A 21,016-nucleotide genomic window follows, 5' to 3' on the forward strand; every position below is an offset into this window, starting at 1 on the left:
ATATATATATATATGTATATATATGTATAGCAATGGAAGAAGGTCATTTGGTCTGATGAGTCCAGATCTACCCTGTTCCAGAGGGATGGGTGTATCAGGGTAAGAAGAGAGACAGGTGAAGTGCCTAGGGCCTAGTCATCAATGCTAGATCTTTGTGAAAAATTAATGCAACACTGGATAGAAATATATCTTGTGACATTGCAGAAGCTTATCGAAACAATGCCACAGTGAATGCATGACGTCATCAAAGCTAAAGACAGTCCAACAAAATATTAGTGTGTGACCTTTTTTTTGGTGGTAACTTTTTTTTGGCCAGGCAGTGTTTGTATCCAGAGCTAATGTAACAGAGATGCCCTGAAGCTAACACGAAAGCTGAGTTCATTTCTGTATCCTCTCTGTCAACTCGCTCTGGTTCGAATTAAAAGGGTGAATGTAAGATATATCTCAAAATGAACATTTAAGCTGAATGGAGCTTGCACCGGAACAACCTGTCTACATCATTTGTCCAGAATGCATTGCAATGTTAATAAAATGGTTCCATCTGTACCAATAATTTTTAAAAAATTATAAAAACTACAAAACCTACAGTATTTCGTGCTGCTGTTGTTACGTCATATTGTGTTGCATTACTGGTGTTTAGCGTATACAGTATCTTAGATCTTTTAGCGTATGGTTTGGCATTCGTTTAGTGTATATCTTAGATCCTTATTAACTGTTTCTTTTTACACTTTGTATTTTTGCTATTGTCGAATGTGACTGGGACCCTGAGTACCACCTCATGTACCACATGTGGTGAAATGACAATAAACCTACTTGAACTTGAGTATTTTTCCATCTTGTTTTAATAACTGAATTGTTTATCAAATGAGGTCTATTGTTCCAACTAGTCAAGAGATTCCTTGAAGTACGTTTTGTGGCTCCAAACACATTTTACTTAGTAAAAGGGCAGAAATGGCTCTTTTGATGGTAAATATTGCAGACCCCTGTAGAATCTGTCCCGTCACGTTCCACCTTCCTTCTCTTTCTGTGTCCCAGGAGGGGGTGTTCATACCAAATGGCACACTTCAGTCCGAGCAAACATCCCAGAACGCCAGGTTCGGTTATGTGCTGGCAGCAGCTCCTGACCTGAACCATGATGGCTTCAATGATCTGGTGGTGGGAGCTCCGCTGGAGGATGAACACAAGGGGGCCATCTATGTCTACCATGGACACAAGACTTCCATCATCCACAAGTCGAAACAGGTATTCCTCATTGATGTGCACCTTCAAACTGACTGGGGCATCTTAGAGGTCAGCCATATTGATGTCTGCTTCTCTCACAGCGTATAGCGGGGTCATCGCTCTCCCCCTCCCTTCAGTATTTTGGTCGCAGCGTGAGCACACGTTTGGACTTAGATGGAGATGGGCTGATAGATTTGGCGGTGGGAGCTCAGGGAAGGGCTGTGCTGCTCAGGTAAGAAGGAACAGGTTAAATCTAATCGTTGCGAACACTGAGACATCATCTACTAGTGCTGTATCACAGAGGAAAACAATATTTTCCCATCATCCATCTCTCTCAGCTCTCGAAGCATCGTCCAGATCAATGTGAGTTTGTCCTTCCAGCCGCACTCCATCAACGTCATCCAGAAGACGTGTCAGAGGGGGGGCAGGGAATCGGCTTGCCTGAACGCCACCGCCTGCTTCAAAGCCGTGTCCCGCTCCCCCGAAACACACAGCAGCACCTTCGGTAAGAGGCCTCATGCTTAGTGAGCATCTTCTTGTGCCTCAAGAAAAACAACCGAACGAGCCGTGTGGATATTTGAAATCTATTCTTGCACTAAAAAACACTGACATGACACAAAATACAGAATTATAACGTTAGAAATGTCCGAGAAAAATAATAGTCATGAGTGTTATGTTAGCAGTTCTTCAGAATAGTCATCAAAGTTCATGCTCAATCATCCAGGTACAAAATCCAATAATGGTCATCGGGTCATCTGGACAGACTCTTTTTTTTGTGGAAAGACGTTTCGCCCTCTATCCGGAGGGCTTCACCAGTCTGAGGAGTCCCAAGTAAACTGTTTTTTCCACTAAGCAGTACACTCCTTTAGCGGACCAACCGGTTTGCTGGTGATAAAATGGTTTCTGGGGGCTGTCCTGTCCCCCGTCACCTCCTCCCAGACAGGCAGCCACAGCCAAAGTGGTTCAAAACATCAAAGTTCATGCTCAATCATCCAGGTACAAAATCCAATAATGGTCATCAGGTCATCTGGACAGACTTTTTTGTGGAAAGACGTTTCGCCCTCTATCCGGAGGACTTCATCAGTCTGAGGATATTTTTGATGTCTTGAACCACTTTGGCTGTGGCTGCCTGCGTGGGAGGAGTCGACGGGACTTTCAGAACGTCTACATGGAATGGTGAAACGTCTTTCTCCTCATTGCAGTGAAGTTCAGACGGTTTTATGACTCTGAAAGCCTTTTGAGGCTTGTCACTTTTGTTAATGTAATTTCAGTAAATTATATATATATATATATATATATATATATATATATATATATATATATAAAGTTGTTTTGCTTGTTTCTTGCATCTCATTATGCTTTTATTGTTGAAATAAAATCAATACGAATTAACTTTTATATACTGAAAAATGCTTTCTAGATTTAATAAAAGATGCATCTCTGCATGAAACCCCTGGCCAAATTATAATTATTTTTAGAACCCATGTTTTACAGATTATAATAATCATTTCTTTCATCTGCTTCCCCTAAAGACCTGTGGGTGTCTGCCATGTTGGATGACAGGAAGCTATCAGCGCGGGCTTTATTTGACGACAGCTCCCACAGACAAATCCAGCTTTCTGTCCGAGTCCAAACAGGAGTGGCTCTCTGTTACAGACTGCCCTTCCATGTCTACGTGAGTGTTGGAGCATGTTCATCCTCCATCTCCGATCCAAACACACACGTTAGGGAAGTAAAAGTATTTTTTGATGTTTTCTGCACAGGACACAGCAGATTACATCCGTCCAATCAGCTTCTCACTTCAGTTTAAGATCAACAACACAGAGACTGGCCCAGTGCTGGATGAAGGTTGGCCGACTACTGTCAAGAAATCTGTAAGTGGTAAAAATATGAGCAATAAAATCAGTGGTTCAGCTTAATGAAATATAAATGTGCCCATCTTGTCCCCTTACATAAACCCAGATCCCATTCTTTAAAGACTGCGGTGAGGATGACGTCTGCACGACAGACCTGGTCCTGCAGGCACACATGGACATCTCAGGGACGAGGTGTGCAACTGAGCGGTTAAACGAAACCTCTTTTCTGAGTTGTCTGGTCTGAGTCTTCGTGTTTTCCTCTGCAGGCAGAAACCGTATGTGATTCATAGTCCTCGTAGGCGTCTGGCGGTGGAAGTACAGCTCCAGAACATAAAGGAGAACGCCTACAACACCAGCCTGAAGCTGCATTATTCACGCAACCTCCACTTCTCCAGCCTTAGCATCAGAGTAAAGCACAGCAAGAACATCCAGCATGACTTAAATGTTTGAATCAATCTAAATTCATTTGATTTTCTGTCCATCTAGGAGGATCCCAACTTTAAGATGGAGTGCACCGCTCTCGGCTCGAACAGCCACTCGTGTAACGTCAGCTACCCGGTGTTTCGCTCTCGTTCAAAGGTGAGTTCCCCCCGAGGCAACGGGCTCGGCCCCTCTCCTCTGAGCCCACTCACACTTCAGATAAAATTATAAAATGTGCCACGTCAGCCATTTTTTCCCCCCCGTTCGCAGGTGAATTTCATGCTGGAGTTTGAGTTCAGCTGCACATCTTTACAAAGTCGAGTGCAAATGAAGCTCATTGCTACCAGGTGGTTGATGGGAATATTTTTAATTGTATAAATAAATACTGCAAGATTTTCATCTTTAATAAATCTGTTCAATCCTTATTTTGTGTTGCAGTGACAGTATGGAGAGAGAGGACACTTTGGAGAACAACAGTGTTCAGCTGCAGACTTTTGTTCAGTATCAGCCTGACCTGTTTGTTAGCAGGTGCTCATAAAATTCATTTTAAGCTTATTTTTTTAATTACTATTTCTTGATGCAACAACTGAAACGTCGCTCTTTTTACTATGAAGTATCTCTAACCTGAACCGCTACGAGGTCCATCCCACGCGGACGGCGTCAGAAGCAATCGGACCGGAGTTTTACACACACTTCAGGGTAAAGAAACATTTCTTTAAAAAGGCTTTAACTTGTAAAAAAAAAAAAAACCTCCCAAATAATATGCAGTGCTATTCAAGTTTTCTTTCTTTTCATTATGTTCACTAAACATCCTTGTATTGTTTTTTTTGTTTTTTTTTAAAGAAGCTCTTTCAGTGGCTTCTTTTGGTGTTTGGCTGCTTTTTCACCCATTTTCTCTCCAGTACCTGAGCATTTTTAGAGGAACTGCCACTTAACTCTGATCTTTAAATCATTTATGCATGAAAAAACTCCTAAACTCAAAGGATGAGTCAGTGTTTTGCTACAACAGACACGTTATGAAGAACTAAGTTTAAATTGGATCTTAAGGCATTTTATTACAGCCTGCCATTAAAATAAAAACTGTTCCCATTTTTAGCAACAAATATGAAAAAATGCAAAAAACACAGTTTGACACATAAAATAACATTTTAGCTCCAACCAGGTGAGTCCCAAAAAGCTATTAGTTGAAAACTTGTTCCCAAAGTTGGGGGTGAGGACTGTGGGTTGTGAATCAACAAGAATGAGGTTCTGAGTTAAAATCCAAATGATAAACTAGGGAAATCACTTTTCTTGTGAAAATGCAGGGTGAATACTTTTTGCAGAAGAACTTGCTGAAAAATAGCTGAAATTAGATTAAAAAAAAAAATGCTGAAAATCTAGCTGAAGTGGAAGAACAAGCCGAAGTTAGCAGAAGAAAGCTGAAAAAACACATCTTTACTACATTATATTTAAATAAGCAGAAGTGGGCAAAAAAAAAAAAAAAGGGAAAATTAGCTTAAAAAAAAGCTGAAATTAGCAAAAGATGGCTGAAAAGTAGCTGAAAAGGCAGAAAGAAACCTAAACTGAAATAGCAAAAAGGCTCAATTTAGCAGAAATAATGCTGAAATTAGCTTTAAGAAGTTAATTAGGCTTAAAGTAACAGAAATTACCATGAACATTTTGAATTTATCTGAAAACAGATAAAATCAGCTCAAAAAGTGCTAAAATATAGCTGAAAGGGTAGAACACGCTTAAATTAGCAGAAGAAAGTAGAAAGAAAACAATTTTGCCCAGTTAGACTGAAGGAAGCAACAATGAGCTGAAAAAGTGGAAATTATTATCTGAAAAAAGCTGAAATTAGCAACAAAAAAAAAAAACTGCTGACAAGTAGCTAAAAAGCAGAAACAAGCTGAAATTACAAGAAAGAAGTGGAGAAAGCACTTTTTTTTGTTAAATTAGCCTGAAAGAAGTTGAAATGAGTGCAAAAAAAAATTGGAATTAGCTGAAAAACTCAAATTAGCACAAAGTAGCTAAATGGTAGCTGAAACTGTAGAAAAAGCTTAATCTTTCTGATATGAGCTGACAGGAGTCATAACAAGCCAAAATTAGCAGAAATAAGTTAGAAAAAGCACATAGTTGTTGTAGTCAGCAGAAATCTGAATGGTGTAAAATGAGCTCAGTTCATTTTCTATGAGAAACAAAGAAGCAGAAAAGGCTAAATATTTCAAAAAGCTAAAGTTGCACCAATACCAAAAGTCATAGCAGGATTGTCGTGAAAGAGCTGAACGTTTTGATAACTGGTTTGTTGAAATAGCTTGAAAACTGCGGGATGAGAATCGCGCCAAAAAACGTACAGAAGAAAAATGGATCACAATAGTGTGAATGCTTCATGAGCATTTACACTAAGATTTAGGGATGATCATAACTGGTCCGTCTGGTTGGGGTTGTGAGCCTTTGCTTCAAGCCGAGAGGTTCTAGGATAATCTGAGTCTTGCTCATAAGTGATGGAGATCATGACCTTGTCCACAGTAATGAGGGTGTCGATCTGGTCTGATGAACAAGCTGTGCTGAAAGGCATAGCTCTAACCTACTGGTCCATCTACTCCCAACCTTCACCAAAGGTCGTGAGGTGTGGATCATTATCAAGAGAACGAGATCCAAGCAGCTAAAATCAGCTCCTTTTGTAGTGTGACTGGGATCAGTCTTAGAGAGAGTGAGGAGGAGCTCCATCATTCGTGGGAGCTCGGAGTAGAACCGGTGATTCAGGTGTCCCGTGGGCGCCTCCCTCTGGAGGTTTTCCAGGCAGGCTCCACTGGCAGAAAACTCAGGGCCGCCCCAGATTCATAGAGGATTTAGGTACTTTCTTTGGTCTGGGAACACCTTGGAGAGAGGATATAGATGTTTTCTTCCTAAACTTGTTGCTTCCATGACCCGACCATGGATAAAGCAACAAACAATGAATACATGTTTTCATACATATGTCACAAATGGATTTAAAAAAAAAAAACAACACACATTTCAATCAGCAAAATTTAGGTTAAGAGTTTGCAGAGAGTATTTTGTGGATTAGGGCCTAAATATTTTGGGTACGACTGCCGATCAACAGAAGGAAGAAGCATCTATCTGGTCTTTACTAGCTTTCTTTCCTGATTCACACAAACCCAGATGCTCTTCCTCTGCAGGAGAAAGTATGTTTTTAGTTTTTGTCCTTAACTTACTTGTCTTTTCATTCTGGTGAGCTCGCACTGCACAGCACAGTCATTAAGAACTGAACAGAAAATGAATGAAAGCAGCTAAAATAAAATAAAAAGTAGGGATGCACGATATTGGATTTTTGGCCGATATCTGATATGTTAAAATTTATTTGGCAGATAACCGATAACCGATACCAATACCGATATAATTTTTTCCCTAGACCTACTTACAGAGACTACATAGCTTTCTCTGCTGTGGAATTAAAATACATTTTTCTGCATTGTCTTTGTCTATTTGGTCTGCTACCAAATGCAGACGCCAAAAAGGGGCTGAAAATGATGCAGCACTTCAACTTGGATTTAGTTGGATTTGGTTTAATGTCAAATTTATTCATGACATTTACTCTCTAATACAATGACAACAGTTGAACAGTGCAAATTTGTAAATTTTCACAAATCTAAACTCAGCTTGTTCACAAGCAAAAGTGAAAAGTGCACAAGTAGTAGTGCATTAATAGATATATTGGTAGTTGACTGTTTCTAAAATTAAAAATCAACTTAAAACAGAAGCCTTTTATATCGGTGAGTTTTTTTGATGGAATGGTCGATGTCCGATATTTAACAGTATCGCTAATACCGGCCGATACTGATACCATGCCGATAATATCGTGCATCCCTAATAAAAAGACTTTGAAAGACCTTTAGAACACCTGAAGAACTACTGATCAAGACCACAAGAACGTCTGGATAACTGGAACCTAAATACCAAATAATCGAGGTGGTTTAAACATTTCGTCTCGTTTGTCATCGCTCCACAAGCCGAGATAAAAACTGTACGTCTAAATCTGTTTGTAGCTGCAGAACCTGGGCTGTTACACGCTGAGTAACCTGGAGCTGCACATGTTCCTGCCATCCGTGGCAGCAGGAGACGCCGTCTTCATGACCGTCACCGATGTTAACTCGTTCAACGTGAGTTTATCGTGTCTGTTCGCTTCTCCGCTCCTCGCAGATGATGAGCGACGTGTTGCTCTTCCCCTACAGGCCACAGGAGTAAACTGCAGCGTGACGAGCGACGTGGCCCAGCTGAAGGCCCGACAGAGAGACGTCCGCCCACTCCATCCTGAAGACATGCTGCACAACGAAATACTGGTGAGTCCCCCCCCCCCCCTTAACTATACGCTCCCGGGTGTTAGCGGCTAACACGAATACGACGCGTGTCTAGAACTGCAGCAGGTCATGGTGCACGGAGGTTGTGTGTGAAGTACAACAACTCGGGCATGAGGCCATCATCCGAGTCACCCGCAGAGTTCATGATGATTTTTTCAGAAAAGTGAGCACGTCGATCATCAGATTATCTTTAAATGTTGTGAACTCTGATCATAACTCATGTCCTTGTGTATTTGCAGGCCAAATACAAGTCGGTGAGGATAGTGAGCGCCTTTGACCTCACTGCTCGGGAGACTAGCCTCATCACTCTGGGTGCAGGAATACTCCAAGGGGAGGTAAGACCGCCGAGTGGCGCAGAAGGATTCGTGTTCATTTCCTCTAATCTTCCCCAGCTTGTTTCTTCACTCTAGACCGTACTGGAGGTGCTGAAGGGCCGAGCCATTCCCATCTCGCTCTGGATTTTAATTGGCAGCATCATAGGCGGTCTGCTGCTGCTCGCTCTCATTATTTTCATCCTCTGGAAGGTATCCGTCTGAAATTCTGACCTCTACAAAACACTGCCGTGTTCAGGACAGGACATTAATCTTCGTTGTCTCCTCCTCAGCTTGGATTCTTCACACGTAAACACAGAGAGGATGAAAACCACGAGGACTGAGCCGAAGTTTAACGGAGCGGTTCGTTACGGTGACGACGGCAGGACGAGGCGGGGGTTCTGCCTCCGAACAGGCAGAAAGACGGTCCTGTGAAGGAGCTCAAGGATCTCCAGGACCAAAGAGAGCATCATCAGGGTCCAACAGAAATGCACTACACACTATTTCCAGAATCGAGGGAAATTATGTAAAATATTTTTTGGGGGGGTTGTGTTTTTTTAAGGAAAACCAAAGTGTATTAAACTAACGTTCTTTTATTTAACTTGCAGACTTTTTCCATGGTTTTATATTTTAGACGGTCTCGCCAGAGTTTTTGTTCTTTAAACTGAATTAAAACAGTTGAAAATAAACGTTTTCACTCCGTTTATTCAATGTCCAAACCTACCTATTCAGATCGGAGTCCGCTCCTGCTCTGAAGTCTGAAATAGTCCGAAATCACGCTCAAAGTAAAATAAAATAAACTTTATTTGGAAGAAAGTTTTGAGCGACTTGAAATGCTCCAAAGTCTGACTCAGCTCGGAGCTGCAGTGGAGCTGATGTAGGACTCCAGACGAAAGATGGTTTCATCTACTTGGTTCTCTGCTGAATCCAACCTGGAGAAGCAAAACGAGCATCAATCGGCTGCCGAGGTTTCCTACGTGTCAGAAGACTTTTGATTCTTCCTCCTACTTGTTCACATGAAGCCTCAAGACTTCCAGCTGTTGCTTCTCAGCGGCCGTGATCATCTCCTCCACCTCGGTCAGCTGTTCGGGTTCTGCCCCGCTCGCCTGCAGAGACGCCAGGATGGCTTCGATTCGCTGGGACTTTTCAAGAAGGCGCCTGGAAATTCATCAGAACCGACCAGCTGAGAAACGAGAAGAACGGAAACCAACAGCTTCAAATGATCGAATAAAACGGTCACAAATTTCTTACTTGCTTTCTTTGGACTCAAACAGGCGTCGCTCGATGAGGTTGGCCACCGTCTGCAGAGGAGAGAAATGTCCGGATACAAAATGTTGCAAAAAGGCAAAAAAAAATCTGCCAATCTCTGAAGGTGGAAGTATTTTTAGCGGCTCACCTTGTAACAGTTCTGCAGCAGCATCCGGGCTGTTGGGAGCTGGTTGACGGTGTAAAGGTAAAAGGTGCGGGACGGAGCAAAGTCTGGGGTTTTGGGGATTTCCTGAAGGAGAAATGAGTCGATCAGTGGCTTGTTTTAAAACTGCTTCAAGATCACAGGATCAACAAGATCTGCTCATAAAACTATTCAGAACGAAAAACGAAGAGAGGTTTTCTGAGCTAATCCCTTCCTGTTTACAGCAAATGCTAAAACATAAAGAAATGACTGCATGTAGATCTAGAGCTAATTCAATTTTAACGTCAGCATCGTTCAAGATGGCCGCCACAGCCAAGTGACTTTGTCAAACACAAAAATGTCTAAAACAGACAGTTTTAGAGAGATTGAGCTAAAATATGGTGGTAGGAGCAGCTGAGCTTTAACCTTGAGCCGTACTCTGATTGCTGGCATCAAGCCTGTCGGCCTGTTAGTAAAATATCTCATAAATAAATGGCAGGATTTAGTGAAACGCTCAGAAAGTGATGGCTGAATGTGAGGAATTATATTTAGAGTCAACCCAGTTCATGATGCTAATCACAGCTAGTCAACTTTAGCCGACGCTAAAACTCAGCTGATCTTAAAGATATGGAGCTGATATTGATGTGGTAGTAGCTGAGAGTCATCTCCATCACATACTTTTTCACACAGTCTCACAATATCTTAGAAGATTCAACTGGCGGCCCGGGGCCCAAATCAGGCCCACTAGTGAGTTCAGTTCAGCCCACCAATGGGTTCATATTTAAATAAAACGAGATTTTAAACCATAAACTCTTTTAATGACAATAACTGCTGCATGTCTGGCCCCTGAGCTCTTGGTTTTCAGTAACTGTGTCCCCCTGAAAAATGTAGTTGAACGGCCCTGTCTTAGAACATCATTTACAACATTTGACCAAAACAGCGTCCACTGCATCTTCTCACAGCATATAATTATTTTAGTTTAAAACTGCCACGAAAGGTGGCGGGGGATATGCATTCCTTCAGGAAACTCTGGTTCTTTGATTCCACGTGCATTTGTGACGAGGATGCACGTAGTTCGTGCAGAAAGTCTAAAACGTTGTTTATGGTGCACCCACCTGCAGCTGGACCAGGTTCTGTGAGAGCAGCGTGTACAGCATGTCTTTAGCTTCCTTGGCTGGAATCATGGCGAAATCCTCCACTTGCTTCTGCTCCAGGTGTCGTTTCCGCAGCAACAGGCGGAAGATCCGAGCCGATCGCGAGCCGAACCTGTCGACGGGTGAAAAGTGATTTTAAACCAGACAAGGCGCCCGTGCACATGCGCAGTTTAAAACAACTGGCTCACCTCTCCTGAACGATGGACTCGAGCGTGGCTCGTGCCAGGTTGGCCAGCGCTCTGTGAAGATCTGAGAGGCGAGTTCAGGAAAGCAGCCGATCTTTGTCACAAATAAAACGATAATAATCCCTCGTTTCGGCTGCAACTCTTAACGGCGGGGAAGGATACTGACGACGTACATCCCACCTCCGCTTTCACCAGCCTTCCCCACAAACTCCATCTGAGAAACAAGAAGCAGGAGATGAAATCGGTGCAGATGAGAGGAGAAGCTCACAGTGAAACGTACGAGAACAACGGACCGGGTCGTCCACAAGCAGAGTCAGGTACTGGTCCAAGATCGGTCTGGAGATGTTGTAGCCGGCAGGAAGGGACCTGAAGATCTCATTGGCTGAGAGCGGCTTTGTGCAGGTGGCTGAGGAGGAAGTTGTCACCTCGCTCATCCTCAGGATGGTCCTCACGATCTCACTGCTCGTCTGAAACGTTACAATTATCAGTTCTTTTCAGAAGCAACATTAGTTACTGATTTTAGCATAAAAAATAAAAGAACGCCGGCATTTCAGCAATGAAGCCAACAAATTCTGTTGGAAAAAAACTGATGGGTGATGTATCTGCTTCTATTTTCTTATTTCTAATGGTTTTAATTCAATAGTAAACCCAAATAACTTGAATTCTCTAAAGAAGTACCGTAACAAACAAGTATACAAGCCAAACAAAAACCAAAAATAAAAAAACCTGAACGAGTCGCTCAACAGTTTTAAAATTACAGATGAACTGACTTATGATGGCATTAATAATTACCGGTAGCTTTGATCAAGGGTGTCCAGTCCTGGTCCTCGAGAGCCACAATCCAGAATGTTTTAGAGGTTTCCCCACTCCAGCACACCTGGTCCAACAGTTCAATTACCTCTGTGTTCTACAGAAGCCTGAGAGTCACCCACCGATTCAAATGAGAGACTTGCAGGATAGTGGCCCTCGAGGTCCAGGATTGGACAGCCCTGGTTCAGCAGAATCACATAAAGTAGAAACATCAGGAAACAAGCAGGCAGCTCAAAGAGAACTAGAGAAATTGCATTTCCTGTGAAAATGTAGTGCGAATGCTTCTTGCAGAAGAACTTGCTGAAAAACAGCAGAAATTAGCTAAAATATGATAAAAACTAGCTGAAAATGTAGAACAAGCTCAATTTAGCACAAGAAAACAGAAATAACGTTTACCTAATTAGGCTGAAAGTAGCAAAAATAAGCACAAAAAAAGTGGAAATTATCTGGAAAAAAAGCTGAAATTAGCACAAAAAAAAAAAAAAACAGCCGAAAAAGCAGAAAGAAGCTTAAATTACAGGAAGGAAATGGAGGATATTTTTGCTGAATTAGGCTGAAAAAAGTTTTAAAGGGCAGTACGGTGACGCAACTGATAGAGCTGCTGCCTCTCAGCGAGAAGGTTGCCGATTCAAATCTTGGGCCGGGGGTCTTTCTGGGTGGAGTCTGCATATTCTCTCCGTGCATGCGTGGGTTTTCCCCGGGTACTCCGGTTTCCTCCCACAGACCAAAAACATGCATGTTAGACTAATTGGTAACTCTAAATTGTCCTTAGGTGTGAGTGAGAGAGTGAATGTTTGTTTGTCTCGTTTGTCTCTATGTGTCCCTGTGATGGACTGGAGACCTGTCCACGGTGTCCCCCGCCCCTCGCACAATGATTGCTAGACATGGGCACCGGCGACTCCTGTGACCCAAAATGGAAGAAGCGGGTAAAGATAATGGCTGGATGAGTGCAGCAAAAGTGGAATTAGCTGAAAAAGCTAAAATTAGCATAAAACAGCTAAATAGTAGCTGAAATAGCAGAAAAAAGCTGAAAGGAGCAGAACAAGCTGAAATTAGTAGAAAGAAGTTAGAAGAAGCACAAAAATGTTGTGGTTAGCAGAAAGAAGCTGAACGGAGCACAAAACAGCTGGAAAAAAAACAGCTGAAATTAGCTGAAAGTAATTGAAAAAGTTTATGTTTGCACAAAGTAGCTGAAAGAAGCTGAAGCAGAACAAAATGTGAAAGGAGCAGTAAAAGGTTGTAAACAGATCTAAAGATATGAAGGATGTAAAATGAGCTCAACTCATTTTTTATGAGAAACAAAAACGGCAAAAAAAGGCTAAATATTTCAAAAATCTAAATTTACATCAATACCAAAAGTCATAGCAGGATTGTCCTGAACGTTTTGATATGATTTGTTGAAATAGCACAAAAACTGTGGAACAAGAAAGATGCTGAAAAACATACGAAAGAAAAACGGGTCACAATAGTGTGAATGCTTAATAAACATTCACACAATAACTGTCTTGTGTATTGAGGATTCTGCTGCCCTGTCTGATGACAGGATGTTTCTTTACCGCTTTAAAAACTTCATTATGTTTTAGAACCGGACAGTAATTAAAAAAAGTTTTAGAAAGTAAACTTCAGACTTATATTAAATATGTCTTGATTAAATGTCTTGCTGAACTCTCACTTTATCACTCTGTTTTCAGTCTGTGTGAAATTCTGACCTGATCCAGTTTGTTGGCCACAGCACTGATGATCGCCTGGTCTCTGAAGTGCTGATGGAACCGCTCAAAATTTACTTGCCAGTAAATCCCCTCGTCACCAAACGTCTGTGTGATCGAGATGACAGACACAGCAGAGTATCAGCCTTCAGAAACTCTTTGGGTGCAGGTGGACGGATGAAGCGATGCACATTTTTCACTGACCTCTGGATCCATCCTGGCTCTTTTCGCGCTGCTTTGCTCCTCTCCGTCCTCGGGGGCGAGCTGCCGTTTGCCTCGTCCGATGAGCGTCACCTGAGGCACCCTATAGCAGTCGGGGAAGCTCTCGGGGGTCGGCACGGTGGTGCTGGAGGGTGGTGCAGGAGAGCCATGAGTCGCAGCTTGTGAGCTGCTGTCTGTCGCTGCGGCTCTCGCCGGCGGAGGGCAGCGCTGAAGAAAATGCGTCTCCACCAGTTTGGAAAACGTGGAGGACACCTCGCTGTATTCCACACTGTGGCCCTCTATAAAAACAAAAGAGTCCAAACTTTATAAAGAGGCTAGTTGTGCTAAATGTGTGTTTTTCCCCCACCGGTCTGTTGTCAGCACAAACACCGACCTTCCATGTTCTGCGTGAGACGGTCTGCCACGGTCTTCACCGTGCCACTCATCATCATGTGGCCCCTCTGCAGTAGCTCCTCGATGAGAAGCTCTCCGGTGTCACCGTACAGGGTTTTGGCGGTGTATATGTAACGCGGGTAGCGCAGGATTCTCAGAATCCGATCACAGTGGGCCCAGTACTCTGTGGGGCTGCCGGGTCCTTTACGACCAGAGGCGAAGGAACAAGCGCCGTGCTGCACGAGCACGCACAACGTCTTCTTTACCTTGACAGGGAAAGAACAGGTGGGGGGTAATATCTGCACTGGGCTTGTTGTTTACACATACAGTGGTACATAGGCCTGTCGCGATAAACAATAAATCAATTAATCTCATGATAAATGAAGATTATCAACCTCATTTTCATTTATCGGCTTTATCGTTTCTTCGTGTCTCTCTCTTTCTACTGAAGACACTGGATGACAACAAGCTCAACTCCAGTGCTCTTCACTGACTCCTCCCATTCTTTTTAAAATCCATTTTAACCGTCCAAAATTGCGTTTTTGGATCGTTAAAAGCAGCTATGCTAACAGGCTGACCTCGGGGAAAAAACCTCCGTCTTGTCAAAGCTCCAAAATTCACGGTTGAAACCCGTGCCTTTGGCTAAAAAGTTGTTTGTCTTTGCACAAAGAAGCTGAGAACTTGTTTACTGATTTTTTTATTAAAAGCTTTGTGTGGAAAAAATGCTATGCTAAAGAGCTAAAACCACACTGAGCATCCGCCATTTTGAGAACCAAAGAGAGACGGCCCATGTCACGTCAAGGGGCCTCCCTCCCATTTTTCTTAAAGAGACAGGCTGCTCGCTCCCTCACTATCCATCCTTTGGTTCAAACAGTCTTATACTGCCATCTGGTGGTCAAAAAAGGTACTACACACAAAAATAAACCCAACATTTCTTGATAAATTTGACAATAATTACTAATTATTGTCAAATTTCAAACAATGTTATAGTTTATCAAAATAATTTCTGAGAATTAATCGCCCAGCAAAACTTGTTATCGTGACAGGCCTAGTGGTACACCAATGTCCCCCGTCGCTGGGGGACTTAAAGAATGAATGAGGAGTGTTTATTTGGACTTGTATTTATCAGGGAATGCAAGTAAACCTTAACGTTTTTGGTGCAACACGTTCCAGTAGGCAGTACACTGTGTATAAGTATTATATACACTATTTGTTTGTCTTGTTTGAGGCAGCGCAGAGTTGACAAATTCTGGAGAATGGAGGGAATAATTTTACCAACGACCAGGTGCGATGGAGGAGCCAGGAAGCCATTTCAGTCATTTGAAGAAACTATAATTTTCAGCAATATAAAAACTAGAAAGCATGGTTTCCTGAAATGATAGGGGTGGTCAGTTTATACACATTTGATTTTGGCGTGGCATCAAAAACAGAAATGGAAGTTGGTACCTTACTTATCAAATTATCATGCTCACAACATGCACGGACAGATCGACGAATGGAGAGTATTTCCAATTTCCCTTTTTCGCTCTGCAGCGGGGGACAACAAACAGTTTGTATGTCCATCCATCCAGTATCTTTACCCGCTTCTTCCTTTTCGGGTCACGGGGGTCACTGGTGCCCATATCCAGCTATCACTGTGTGAAAGGTGGGGGACACCTTAGACAGGTCTCCAGTCCATCACAGGGACCCATAGAGATAAACAAGAAAACCATTCACTCTCTCACTCACACCTAGGGACAATTTAGAGTTGCCGTACCAGTCAGCCTAACATGCATGTTTTTGGTCTGTGGGGGGAAACCGGAGTACCCGGAGAAAACCCACACATACACGGAGAGAACATGCAAACTCCACCCAGAAAGAACCCCGACCGCGATTTGAACCGGGGCGACCTGCTTGCTGAGAGGCAGCAGCTCTACCAACTGCACCACCGTGCCGCCATCTTCTTTTAAATGTTTTTTTTATTTATGAAGCACAACGGCACCCATTCCACCTGTTATTATAACGTGAAAAATCCTGCGCCAGCTAAAACTATGTACGGTAGTGATAATTATTCAGGTCTCTGGAAGAAACTCAGTTAAACTGGTTTTATTTTTAATTCATCTAAGGGTCACAGAAACATCACATTATGTCTGAGAGAGAGAAATGATAAACTGATGTGAGTGTGCACCGTTTGCATTCAGTCCAACTTTATAACTCAGTTCTTTGTGCTCACCAGGTCCAACGACAGGCCAGTTTCATGAACAACGCTGCGTAGGTTCTGTGCTCCACCCCGGAGCAGCTGCTTTCCCACCTTCTCCACCACGTCTCCAAAATGCTCCCGTAGCAGGAGACCGCACAGACGGATCTCCTGCGCTGTCATCTGGCCACAGAGAGAGAAACTTCAAACGGACAGCGTAAAACGTCCAGAGCTGTGCAACAATCAACAAACATGTCAACGTACTTTTCATGCACACTCTGTGGGATTCCCTGAACTCAGTGGTATTTCCATAAGTAATGAATAAAAAATAAATAAATTTTCAGTCTGAATGCAAAGTTCAGCAGAAATGGTTAAATTAGACTACTTCAAATGTTGGAATGACTTTAAACAGATCCACTCTGGAGGTGTACATTTTATTTTCATTATACGTGTTCGCATGAAATAATAATTTAAAATGGCACTTCTTTTACATTACTAGACATGGCAACAGATCAAAACTTTTATAAAAAATAACTTTTTTTTATTAAGGTGATGGTGTTAATGAACAGGATGCAGAACGAGGTGGATTTTCTCACATGCAATGTCCAGTTCAACTCCTAACACACCACTGATTTTAAACCCTTCTTTATTTGAATGATTTGTGGGGCTGTCGTTTTCTCAAGATCTACTTCATCCTCGTTTCATTTTAAAGTAGTAGTAAACTGTAGTTCAGCGGTACAGTTGAGAAGTAAGCATTTAATGATGATACTACCACTACCGTGTTTCACAGATTGGATAGGAATTTAAAGCAAAGCATTTTCTTTCTTTCTTCAAACTTACATTTTTAATTAACTTAGAAACGGTCCATTTTTGTCTCATTAATCTTTTCAAGTCTACTGCAACTTTTCCAAAGCTCTAATATTTCTGTCAGTCACAGATTTTCTGTTTCATTATAAGTACTGTCAACTGTAATATTGGTGAAGTGAAATAAGCCCGATTGAGATATATTTGGACTAAAAGCAGGGCTCTTTGGGCATCTTCAAACAAAACACAGATCAGAAACTCTCATCTGAAAAAAAAAGTTTCTAAAAATAAAGATGAAAGATCTTAATCTTAACACTTTGTGTGAAAACCTGTTCAGATCAACAAAAATAAGGATCGTAAACGTCCAAGCATCATTCATTCATTGTTGTTTTAAAAGTGGAACCAATGAAGCAATCATGGCTATAATTAGGGTTATAGTTTATAATTGTAGCTTTTAGGATTTGTAGCAGAGTTGCAGCGAACAATTACTTTTATTTCTATTTTCTAAACTCATCGCGAAGGAGTTTATTGAAAGGTTTATTTGGCGACGGCGAGAACCCAACAGGCTATTAGCATGCTAGCTAACTCAAAAAGCAAACAACTGCAAAAATGTGAGCACTTTACTAATTTACACCACGAACCTTTCCAACAGTCTGGTTTCTGAACAAACGCAGCTTTTGCCTCTGAATATCTCACAAGCAGGAGATTTAACACATGCGGCTCCGCGGTGACAACACGGACACTTCCGGTTTGATCGAGTTTGACTTTCTCTGTAGCGCCCCCTGTAGGGCTTGAAAATACAGCAGGCCGTTTTAACATCTAATCAACACACACACTATGTTAAGATTCGGCTTGGTCAAAATGAGATTCTTACAAGTCAAAATGTAGTCAAAGACATTTTGAATAGCATCCCTGTTAGTAAAATTATTTCTACCCAGGTAAAAATAAGATTAAAATGTCTAAAGATTCCTGAAAATGTCATGTGACAGTTTTGATTATTTTTGTCTGGACTGAATATGACTGAATAATAATAATGTGTTATGTTGTCATCGCTGTATGTTCACATACAATGGTGAGATTGTCTCTGCGTTTGGCCCATCCGCCACTGGGTGATGCGGTGGGCGGCTGTTGGGGGTGCCTGGGAGGCATTTGGGGATGGGGTGTGCTGCTCAGGGACACCACGAGGTGTGTAGTGACTGGGTATTGAGCCTGGGACCTTCGAGTCCTGGATTGACTGACCTGCCTCTACCCCATCTTGGCCCCCATAAAGATGTTCATAAATAAATTATGCTCTGTGGCAAGTATTGTTTTAGATGTAGCTTAAAGTAATACCTCCTGAGCCAAATTAATTTTCTTTCTTCATCCATGTGTTTTGTGCTTTCAGCTCCAAATAACCTCAACTATATTCAAGGCCAAGGTTAAGGTTTCTTTATTTGTCATGTAGTACTTGTGGTGGAATGAAATTGTGTACACAGGGTCCCAGTTGCATCCAACAAAAGTATAAATTGTAAAGAACAACAGCAGTAAGATCTAAGAGATGAACTAAGAAATATGCTAAACTAAGAACACACCAAGCACTAATAGTACAAAAACAATACACCAAATGCCCCAATGTAGTGGTGGCGCAGAGGCTAGAGAGGTGGGTCTGTGATCCGAAGATCGCCGGTTCAGGCCCCGACAACATCAAAATTGTGGGTGGGGTAGGTGAAGCACCCACACTTGCCCCCATCCTCATTTGCCCCACCCTGGGCCCATGAGCAAGGCCCTTAAACCCTCATCTGCTCCCTAAACAGGTCTCTCTTGAAAATGAGTTCTTGTGGCTCAATGAGACTACCTGTATAAATAAAGGGTAAATGAAAAAAAATATATATATATATATATATATATATAAATTGAATTCTTGTAATTGGTAATTTAACATATTTCTGGAATTAATATCCTTGCTTGAAATACCTGAAGCGTTGAAGTCCATAAAATTATGGACGTCAGTTTTGAAAAGCCTCTTAATTTCACTCTTATATGATAAACCGGATTGCCACACAGGGTGTCTCTTGTTCCTACAGGAGCGACGTCACTGTTTGTGCTGCTTGCTTCTGCTCTGGGGAAGATGGCGGAGGCTTCGGCTGTCCCCCCACATCGGTTTTTCTGTCACTGTTGTAAGGGAGAAGTTAACCCCAAACTCCCGGTAAGTCGGATAGTTTTTGTCCGTCTTGTTTTACGTATTGTACCGTACGTGCCGCTGACATCAATATTTTGTCGACGAAACAGCGGCTAGTTTCGGCTGCTTGCTACAGCTAACCTCTGCTAGCCTGTTACTGTTAGCAGTTAGCAACATTTGTTGTGAACTCTAAAGAGACGGTGTCAGATGTATTTTGTTGATTGTTCACTTTAAAAGCAGGAGACGACCAGATTTGTTAGGCCAAGGGTGTCTTAGGTAGTCATGTTAAAACTCTAAATCTAAAAACATCGGACACTTTCACGTTTTTTTTAAACACAGGAACAACAGCATCACCATTTAAACTTAATAAAGCCTCACATTTAAAGTTAGCTGGCAGACATCAGCTCATTTTTATTTTTGGTTTTCGTTTCTGTTCAAACACACAGCTGACAGAAGGAGCTTGGGGAATTTTCTTGGACAGTTTAGTTTCAGTTTAACCATCAGAAGAATATCCCAGCTTCATGGAGGTTTAATGTTTTTGTAGTCCAATTAATTTAATGACATTTTATCATTCAACCTCGGTGGTTTGTGTATGTGTCTCCTTATTAATTGGCTATTTACTTGAATTGTTGCTATTCAGAAAAAAATGATCGCCCTTGTTTTTATTTTTAGTAACTTAATAAATAAGTTAAATTGCATCAAAACTTTCAAGCATTTTGTTTATTTGCTGTTCAGTTTTGAGTGAATATAAAAACTAAAAATCTTAATATTTTACTATTAATAAAACCATTTCTCACTTATATTATTGTTGCAATTACTAAAGTTGGACAAAACGATGCTTTTCCTTTAGAAATAAAAAAAAGGCAATAAAATATTTTTTTGGTTCCTATTGGGCCATTAATTATCAATTAGACTAGTAGTTTAAATTATTGGTGTTATAATGGAGCTGTAAAGTAAAAAGAAATGCTCTTCTAAATCTTTATTTTCATGGTACAGTCGCAGGTGATTTCACGTTGCCCTGTCTTTGACTCCAAACAGGCACGCTTGTCTTGAGACTGTTAAGTCGTATCATATGTCTGCAGTCGGCCAAACGACTACAATACCCAAGTTTATCAGGCTACACTCCTCCATTTGTTCCAAGGATCGTTTTTCAGCCATGCACATATGTATAAAACAGAAATAATGAACCGGGTTAATGACACATAACCGGAACAAGCCGTTTCTGTTTACTGTAGGGTTTTCTTAAACCATCCAGAGCCAAAATTGAGTTACAGATTTCTTTTTTTTTTTTTATCAAACTAAATGAATTGGCACTTTTTAACGTATCGTTAGATTAAAAGAATAATAATTTACACAGCAGGAATCAGATTGGTCTCATAATCTTGCCTGTATGATGAGTAAATGACCCCATTCAAGTTGTTTTTAAAGCTTCATCAGGACAGCACGGTTGCGTAAGCAGGCTGTTACGTTTCCCTCATTCTAACACGCTTTTAAACACGACACTTTTTTAGGTGTGGTTGGCAGACCAGCTCTTCCTCTTTGGTTGTAGTCATAAAACAACTGTTCGCATATGATCATAATGTTTTATTTAATCATAAGTCAATCATAAGAAAACATTTAAATGTTTTCCATATTATTAAATGATATTTTATATAGTTTAAATCACAATAAGGCATTTATATATAAAAACAATACAAGCTGATACCAAAGCTATAGTTTTCTGTAAATTTTCTTTTAGTTTGGATGCACGATATTATCGTCATGGTATTGGCGATAAAGTTATTTAACTTTATCACTTGGATATATTGGCCAGTCCATCAAAAATAACTCACCAATATTTTATTTATATATGTATATATATATATATATATATATATATATATATATATAT

The 21,016-nt window shown here is 41.3% G+C and overlaps 3 protein-coding genes across 3 annotated transcripts in view; 2 read left to right on the top strand and 1 right to left on the bottom strand.

The window, feature by feature from the left end:
* itga10 (integrin, alpha 10) overlaps positions 1-8,574 on the top strand; it is a 36,382-nt gene extending 27,808 nt beyond the window's left edge. Inside the window, exons 12-28 of the mRNA XM_037676631.1 lie at positions 1,036-1,242; positions 1,323-1,453; positions 1,560-1,726; positions 2,754-2,896; positions 2,985-3,095; positions 3,184-3,269; positions 3,344-3,485; positions 3,564-3,656; positions 3,768-3,844; positions 3,936-4,025; positions 4,112-4,196; positions 7,526-7,639; positions 7,712-7,819; positions 7,893-8,000; positions 8,077-8,172; positions 8,248-8,361; positions 8,442-8,574. Of these exons, the coding sequence (XP_037532559.1) occupies positions 1,036-1,242; positions 1,323-1,453; positions 1,560-1,726; positions 2,754-2,896; positions 2,985-3,095; positions 3,184-3,269; positions 3,344-3,485; positions 3,564-3,656; positions 3,768-3,844; positions 3,936-4,025; positions 4,112-4,196; positions 7,526-7,639; positions 7,712-7,819; positions 7,893-8,000; positions 8,077-8,172; positions 8,248-8,361; positions 8,442-8,492 (1,923 nt within the window). The 3' untranslated portion in view covers positions 8,493-8,574. The remainder of the gene's footprint in view (positions 1-1,035; positions 1,243-1,322; positions 1,454-1,559; positions 1,727-2,753; positions 2,897-2,984; positions 3,096-3,183; positions 3,270-3,343; positions 3,486-3,563; positions 3,657-3,767; positions 3,845-3,935; positions 4,026-4,111; positions 4,197-7,525; positions 7,640-7,711; positions 7,820-7,892; positions 8,001-8,076; positions 8,173-8,247; positions 8,362-8,441) is intronic.
* A 175-nt stretch (positions 8,575-8,749) lies between these two features.
* On the bottom strand, positions 8,750-17,708 carry polr3c (polymerase (RNA) III (DNA directed) polypeptide C). The gene is made up of 13 exons (XM_037676919.1): positions 17,609-17,708; positions 16,200-16,346; positions 13,989-14,253; positions 13,598-13,893; positions 13,397-13,501; positions 11,171-11,344; positions 11,040-11,091; positions 10,881-10,941; positions 10,654-10,804; positions 9,545-9,646; positions 9,400-9,449; positions 9,157-9,306; positions 8,750-9,080 (listed from the first exon to the last, which is right to left on the bottom strand). Exons 2-13 carry the CDS (start codon positions 16,344-16,346, stop codon positions 8,999-9,001), a joined length of 1,635 nt encoding a protein of 544 aa, XP_037532847.1. The 5' UTR covers positions 17,609-17,708; the 3' UTR covers positions 8,750-8,998.
* Positions 17,709-19,048: 1,340 nt separating this feature from the next.
* The window catches only part of rnf115a (ring finger protein 115a), a 14,868-nt gene continuing 12,900 nt past the window's right edge, over positions 19,049-21,016 (top strand). The window contains exon 1 of the mRNA XM_037676920.1: positions 19,049-19,152. Within this exon, the coding sequence (XP_037532848.1) occupies positions 19,075-19,152 (78 nt within the window). The 5' untranslated portion in view covers positions 19,049-19,074. The remainder of the gene's footprint in view (positions 19,153-21,016) is intronic.

This window comes from Nematolebias whitei, chromosome 5, assembly GCF_014905685.2.
Source record: "Nematolebias whitei isolate Nwh7 chromosome 5, NemWhi1, whole genome shotgun sequence".
Classification (NCBI taxonomy): domain Eukaryota; kingdom Metazoa; phylum Chordata; class Actinopteri; order Cyprinodontiformes; family Rivulidae; genus Nematolebias; species Nematolebias whitei.